The sequence below is a fragment of the Pinus tabuliformis genome, chromosome 6 (genome assembly GCF_031772625.1).
Source record: "Pinus tabuliformis cultivar Carrire ecotype Pingquan chromosome 6, CPIR1, whole genome shotgun sequence".
Taxonomy (NCBI): Eukaryota; Viridiplantae; Streptophyta; class Pinopsida; order Pinales; family Pinaceae; genus Pinus; species Pinus tabuliformis.
Window position 1 is genome coordinate 964975748 of NC_142292.1, and position 8162 is coordinate 964983909.

Genomic DNA, 8162 nt, shown 5'->3' on the forward strand with positions numbered 1-8162 from the left:
TCGTGTCCTTCACCCCGGGACGATCTCGCAGGAAGTGAAACTTCTGCTTAGCATGCTTTCTTCCAGGTGTCGCAAATCCGCGGCCTCGTCGAGAACATGGTAACCCCCATCGAAGCAGAGGCCGAGATGAAGCCTGCCTTTGAATTTGTTGTCGCCACTGCCGCCATTTTCTACCTGCTCTTCTTATTTTTAGAGATTGACCCAGTGGGAGCTCACCTGCCTGTTATCCGTGTGGTGCTCTATGGCGTTGGGAAGAATTCAAGCATGCCCAATTGCTTCCTCCTTTTCTGGGCCTACACGATCTTCAAGCACCTTCATGCCTATTCTCAAACCCTCGACGATATTCGTGCTTCTCGCGCAGACCAGTTGATCGACGATGAGTCTCGCTTCGTGCTGGTCGTCCAGAGCCATGCTCTTCAAGGGAAAAACTCGCTTGGTCGTCGTAGAGAATACGACGATGGATAACCGATCTGTTGGGATGAGATTTGATATCACAAAAGCCATGGCCCGTTTCAAGAGCGACAGCTTCATTCCCGTCATGCTTCCGCTAACATCGAGCACCGTAACAAGATCTATCGGCGCACGACAACCTGGATCTATAACCGTATTTCTCTCGCAGTTTTCGTAATTCTGTTTCTTGGAAGCTTCGCTGGCCGGTGGAGCCTTAACATGCACCAGCACTGTAAAATTCTCCGAAGCTTCAGTGGCCGGCTTCGACCTCGAGATGCAATGCTATTCTCAATTTCGTACATTTGCGGCAGCTCGATCGCTTGTTTTTTCAGGATCGACGACGAAACCCTTGAATTCGAACTCTTGGTCATCATCAGGTTGTAAGCTTGTTTGCCTTTCAATCTCTCGCAAGTTCGAAATCGAATCCAGAGGTTTGTCGTCGTCGTACACAGACAGTTCTAAGCTAAAGCTTTCACGATGATTTCTATAGGTTGCGATCGAATCGTCTATCATTCTAAGCATTTCATCCTGTTTTCCAAACAATTCTTCTAAAATTTTCCATACCTCATTTGGAGTTGAACATGATTTAACATGAAATAGTAGTTCCGGAGAAATAGATAAACATAGGATGCCGAAGGCCTCGTCCATGCGATTGAAATATCTTGTTTTCTCCATTGCTGATGTTGGTTCAACTTCCGTTGCCATGGTTATTCGAAATAAGCCTCTACTTCTGAGATGAAGTTGAATCTTTGGCTTCCATTCGAAATAATTATATGGAGTGAGAATTGCCAATTGTGGAAACTCCAATTTAGACTCCATTCTTTGTTGTTGCTTCAATCTTCTGAACCTGCAAATAAAATTGCTTGTGCACTGATTACAAATCCTTGTGCTCTGATACCATGTAAGATTTTTGAGAACCACAGATCTAGATTTGCAAAACAATAAACAAGCTTGCAAGAGAAGGAAGGAAGCGAGCAAGAATTGAGAAAAGAATGAAATTTGATTCTACAATATTAGTTTTAGAATAAATACATAAAAGCAACTAAGTTAAGCTTAGTTGTACATGCAATAACTAAAGCTAACTAAAGCTAAGTGTGCTTTATCTTATGTTAATGTGTACATGTGACACATGCAAGCAGTGAGTTAACTGGAGCTAATCTAGGTGCATGTACACTAACACAGCTAGTCTAAGTGCATGTACACCAACAAATGGGAATACCAGATTTCATGCATCTGCGGTCTATCCGGGTCTCTTAACCCTCACGAATTCTCATATATATATATATATATATATATATATATATAGTATGGTTAATTAGATTCTTGCTAATGGTCACAGTGGGTATGCCGAGCATTGCATTGTATGGGTTTTGCTTCTTTTGTTACTTTATTATGTTTATCATCTACTGTGTTATGGTTTCCGCTCATATAGCATAACTATACTCGAACCAAAGGAATTGTTAATAATTACAACATAAATGCAGAGTTTTAGTCCTTTTTACTGCTGGTCCCTCATGCAAACGTTGTCTAGTTCATTTCATATAATTATAGTCCTTTTTACTGCTGGTCCCTCATGCAAACGTTGTCTAGTTCATTTCATATAATTATAGTGGTCTGTTCTAGCAAGGAATTTTCACATCATATATTCTCTAGTTGTCCTCAGTCAAAAGAAAACTTTACACATAAATGCAAAGGGTTTGTCTTACTTTATGTTTCTTGCTTTTTCAGTTGTCTTTGAGAAGAATAGAAAGTTAGAGTACAATCTTTCCCTTCTTCTATGCAAATATTATTTTCTACAGAAAGAAAATAGAATTTCTTTCCTTTCCCTTTTATGCAGGCACATAATTGTTATGTTTTTCCCCGATGCTCTTTCACAAAGAACCTGGTAGATATTTCATAATCAGCATACATTCAAATATATACATATCATAAAAAAGAACACAATACTTATGATTTTATTTCTCTGTCTACTTCTATTTAAACTCATAAGCACTTAGCTGTGAGTTGAGACTTCTTAATTTACAAGTAAGATAACAACCGTAGATGAACAAGTGACTATCAACATAATTTTGACTCTAGTGAGTTTTTCAATTTTGTATCGACTCCTATTAATGATACAATTCCAGATAACATCAAATGGTAGTTAGTTTACTGTCTTTGGGTCATTTCTTAATTGGTTTAAACTAAAATTTATTAATTCCACTGGCTGAATCATTTAATACAAATAGATGGTAGCCTACAACCATACACAAGTTTAAAAATATAATAACACAACCAAGCTATCTTTTTATATAGGAATTAATCATCACAAGTAACAATTAATACTCATATTTTCTTATTTTTTGACCAGCCACAAGTCACCAGGAAAGGGAGTGCTCCACCTAACCTTTGAGAATAGTTATCACATCTATTCTCCCCTTTCTTCCCAGAACAATTATTTTACAGGGACCACTCAGGTCTGTTCAAGGCATCAAGACCTTGCTAGTCCAACCCAAGAACTCATACTTACAGCCTATCTTATGGATCCCACTGGCCACCCACCAGCTCATGGATACCCTAAATGGTAGTGTTATGCCAACCTTCAACAACATCTTGTTTCAGGTTTTGAAGCTTGAAGCTTGCCTCAAGTTTTCTTCCCTCTCACCCTCTTGGTTCCCTTGTCCCAACTGAGATTATTTATCTCTTGGGAGAGGAACAACTCTTTTCTGAATGAAACTATCTTTTAGCACTTTTTCCCGTAAGGTTATGGCTACCCATAGCTTATATTATTTATTCAAAGAGATAAAATAATATTTATATTTTACTATCCATCTGAGGCCTTTACATTGCCCTAATTTTTACCAAGTCATTTGCGGTAACAAAACATTTATAGCTTTATTGAGGGGTGTTACATCAAACATGAAAATATAAATAATATCAATTTTATTTGTTTTAATTACTTTAAAATAATTTTACAAATTGATATAAAATTATCTTATTTCATATGGAAATGGAAATAAAATGAAATATTTTTACCATACCTTCTTGTATTTTATCCGGTTGTAATATGAACAACCAATAAAGCAAATACTTTTAAGTAAAAATTAACCAAAGATTTATATTTGTTTTTATTTTGATTATAGCTCACATTATTTTTTAATATAAAGAATCTTTTATTTTTATTTTAAAAGGGACATGTGTCAACTCCACATTGAGCACCAAATTGCACATGACCTTGATTATATGGGCCTCTGGCAAAATAATCCATGGTATTTGCCTATGTTATTGTAACAAATAGATTAAGAATCTCGATGGTAAAGTGGGTAAATCTTCATGGTTAAAAATCTTGTTTTATGTTTTCTCAAATGTATACATATTAAACTTACATATTCATTATTTTTATAATTAATAATAGTTTTAAATAAAGCTCTAACTAACTTTATGGATTGATGTCTTGGGAATTTATCAACCATTTAATCTATATGGCTGCATTAGTTATTAATTATAAAAAGAATTAATATATGAGTTAATGATATATATACATTTAACAAAACATGTAACAAAATTCTTAACCATGGAGATTCATTCCACTTTACCATGATATTCTTAACCTCTAAAAATTCTATCTTACAATAAGATGGCTTACTAATATCACATCATAAAAAAAACCATAACTCATATTCATATGGCACTTGTTCATGTTAATTTTTTAAAAATTAATCAATTTAATTAAAATAGTGGAAAAATGACTATTTTGGATATAAATCTCATATGAGTTAATCATATATATACATTTAGCAAAACATGTAACAAGATTAAGCAAAGTCTTTCGGTAGAAATCACATAAGAGAATTTTTGGCCGATGTGTTTCAAACCAACAAGTGTGATTCATCATCAGGAAGACTTTGCTTAATTCATTATGGATCACAAAAGCTTGAATACAGAGATATAACAAGATTCTTAACCATGGATATTCTTAACATGTAAAAATGCTCTCTTACAATAAGATGGCTTACTAATACCACATCACAAAAAAAACCATAACTCATATTTATATGGCACTTGTTCATGTTAATTTTTTTTCAATTAATCAATTTAATTAAAATAGTGGAAAAAATAACTATTTTGGAAATAAATCTCAACCTATATATGACTAAAAATATTATAGGAAAATAGACAAACTTATTTTATCCTTTCTATAAATCACCAACAAAATATTTTAAGTGGTGTGGTTTCTCTTTTCCATTGAATAAAAATTATGACATTTAAGAATAAGAATTAATAATGACTACCTAAGATTGATTTGGCCACTAAATTATAATAAATTTCCCACCTAAAATAAATAAATATTTACCCACCAAACACCAAATACAATGTTCGGATATGACCATAAATTTAATGAAACATTACAAAGACAGTTTCGTTTAAGCCACTTATTTTATAATTGAGGGCATAGATCCACAGAGGGCGCCCAAGAGCCCCACAAAAGACGAAGCATGCTCATGTCATGGCCAACGAAATGAGAGTGTCAGCGTGGATGATGTGCGCTCCCTAAGGTACGCTGACGACATCAAGAGAGACGTTCCCTGATGAAATTCAACCAATTTCCTTACATTCAACTTCTACTCCCTCGTTACTTGCAGGTAAGCGAAAGTTTCGGAGACTTCAACTTCATAAAGTTACAATTTATCTCCTTTACCTCCCGTTGCTACTGCTTGTAGCAAATAAATATGTAGCATCAGCTTGCAGCGACTGATTTGGCATTAATAGACTCCTCTTCTTATTCAAGCTATATAACTGCTGCAACAGCCTCTCCGCTACCCATAACTCAACCTGCTCCTTCTTCTTAGAGAAAGAAATTAGGTGTTTGAGTACTGTTGAGAGCTCTGTGCAAAAGCAGAGGAAATGGCAATGGGAAGATTAATCACTTATTTTCTCTCTTCCTCTACTTTTTTGTTTCTGCTTCTTCTTCTTCCTCACACTTACTGCTCGCAATTAGTGAGCGATGCTGTTCATGATGTTAATGTCCATTTCAGAAATGGAAAAGCTATCGGAATGACTCCGTTTATCTGCAAAACAGCTTCATGCAGTGTTAGTAGAAGACCATTAACGATCTCTCGAAATCCTTTCATTAATCCGCTTGTCCTGACTTTAGCGCTTTGTGGGTGTGTGATTATAGCCATTTTCTGGACGTTGTTTGCGTTTCTCTTTTTGAAGTCCCTCAGTAATCAAAATGCTTCCACTGCATCCGCTTCCGAGGAGGAGGACGACTTTAATGACGCATACGGCATCATGTCACGACGCAGGATTCGAACTCAGAACCAGCAGAGCCAAGTCGAGCGCCCGCTCTGTGAACGCGAGACAGTCAACTGAGTAATATACAAGGAAGGAATCAGCCAACTTTATGAATAAGCAAATGCTCATTTTATCTCGTTGTTTTTTAAGGTGGGAAAATCTATAATAATTTGGTTGTTAAATTATTTTTAGTGTATATAAGTTGATTTATTATTTTTATTCGAAAAAACTATATTACCTGAAATAACTGGTTGGTTCTCTGTAAAAAGGCTTTAAGTTCTGCTGGATGCCTTTAAATTTTAGAATTCACCCATTTCTTTAAATCCCAGAAAAAACAAAATCTCAACTAAACAAAAACACTTTTAAAACATAAGAGATACTCCAACTATACTTTAGTTAGTTTTAAATATAAAAATATCATTTTAAATGTAGCATTATATTGTAATATTGTATCTCTATTTCTCTGTTTTTCTTATAAATGTGTCCAAAATGTATATGCTTCAATTTTACATCCGACACTAACACACTCCTTTTCGTCCGGAGCTGCTGCCCATTGAGACTTTGACTAGATTCATTCAAAATAAATCATATTTCTGCAATGTGTCATGTTAGTTATCATGACAGAATATAGTAAAAATGAATACGTAAAGCGATAGTTGAATACAGATACTGAAGTTTATGACTAATTTCACTTCACATTTATGTCTTTTTTGGTGGGGAGCAGCTACATCGTTCACGCGCGTGGTCTTATTCATTTAAAGAAATCATATTTCTTCCTTGTGTTTATATGTAAAATGATATTATAACATAGATTACTCCGTCTTATTCATTTAAAGAAATCATATTTCTTCCTTGTGTTTATTATTATCGCAAAAAATGAATATGTAAAGTGATATTATAATATAGATTACTACCATTTTTAATTAATTTTATTTTAAAATTTTAAAATTAGAGAATTTTAATGGTTTTAAGAATTAGATGTCTTTTCATAAATTAAACAGTGAACCAAAAATATGTTATTTATGTTTAATTATCATTTCAGAGCAAACACACCGTCAGCCATTTTAAAGGTATCCAACATCTCGTGAATTTTTTACTTAATTTAGGATATAAAACATTTTTAATAATTGATATTGATAAATACTAAAAAATTATTCTAATTTATTTTATGGTGATAAATTTTTTTGGCAGAAATTTAATAATTTTAATAACTTTATAATATAACTATAAATAATATTAAGTTATTAAAATTAAAATTATATTATAATTATAAAATTGTAATATTAAGTTTTTCAGAAGAAAAAGCGTAATATATTCATATAAGAAGATTACATAGAGCAAATGCAAGAAGCATATGCAGAAACAGTCATATAAGAAGATTACATAGAGCAAATGCATGAAGCATATGCAGAAACATGGACCGAGCCACATGCAAATCTGCTAGAACAGATCCCAAATAAAGCCCCGAAGGGCTAATATTGCCCCCCAGACAAGGCAACCCATCTATAAGGTGCAGAAGAGGCACCAGAAAACCAAGCAGACAAGCATCTGAAGAAAGAGCAACAAGATCTGTCCGCCCAATATGGATGGAGAGGCACAAAATGAGGAAGAGAGCAGTAAAAGAAGCCATTCCTTCCCCGCCCCCTCAAACTCTCCACCCGAATCAGACGAGAAATAGAGGAAGAACGCTGCTACAATCATCTGCATCTGCCTGCAGAAAAGACCAACGGAGACCTCCATGGAAGTGGCACGAAATAGGGCAGAAGCACCGCTATTCTCTCAACGCTCCAAAGGCAATGCCGTGGCCAGAACAGACCTAACTGCCGCCGAGAAGGAGAAGACCCTCCGGAGCAGAGGCATCACCGGGGGTAGAGGCGGCAAGGGGAGCCACCTCGCCCCCGCTCGCCCCTCGCCGCTCCTCCCCTGCTCGCCGCTCGTCGCTCCTCCCCTGCTCGCCGCTGCTCGCCGCTCCTGCTCACGCTCCTCCCCTGCTCGTGCTCCTGCTCACCCTCCTGCTCATGGTCCTGCTCCGCCCCTTCCACTTCTATGCTCCTCCCCTGCTCGCCGCTGTTGTTCGCCCTCCTGCGCTCAAACCCCTGCTCGCCCTCCTGCTCGTGCTCGTGCTCTGCCCCTTCCGCTTCTACGCTCCTCCCCTGCTCGCCGCTCCTGCTCACGCTCCTCCCCTGCTCCGAAGAGATTCAGCTTTGCTGGAAGAGCTTCCTCTGTGAACCGGAACTTAAACACGCTGCAAAACGTCCAGCCTGTAGCGAGGGTTCTCTCCACGCTCGCCCTCCTGCTCGCCGCTCCTGCTCACGCTCCTCCCCTGCTCGCTGCTCCTCAACCGCTCCAGAGCCGCTTTCCCACCAAACTCCCTTCTTGTAGTATTAAGTTATATTATAGTTATTAATAATATTGAAGATATAAAATAATATTGTTAA

At 36.6% G+C, this 8162-nt stretch overlaps 1 protein-coding gene across 1 annotated transcript; it reads right to left on the reverse strand.

Annotated features, from left to right (window-relative positions):
* Nucleotides 1-258: 258 nt before the first annotated feature.
* LOC149262195 (E3 ubiquitin-protein ligase WAV3-like) lies at nucleotides 259-963 on the reverse strand. The gene is made up of 2 exons (XM_089375730.1): nucleotides 751-963; nucleotides 259-663 (listed from the first exon to the last, which is right to left on the reverse strand). The coding sequence occupies exons 1-2, from the start codon at nucleotides 961-963 to the stop codon at nucleotides 259-261; spliced, it is 618 nt and encodes a 205-aa protein (XP_089231856.1).
* Between the last annotated feature and the right edge of the window lie 7199 nt (nucleotides 964-8162).

What these genes read in the sequence shown, in the direction of transcription:
- LOC149262195 (XM_089375730.1), bottom strand. Translation starts at nt 963, where the DNA reads ATGATAGACGATTCGATCGCAACCTATAGAAATCATCGTGAAAGCTTT. An exon ending in GCGATCGAGCTGCCGCAAAT is followed by an intron (nt 664 to 750) that starts GTACGAAATTGA and finishes GTGCATGTTAAG; the next exon opens with GCTCCACCGGCCAGCGAAGC.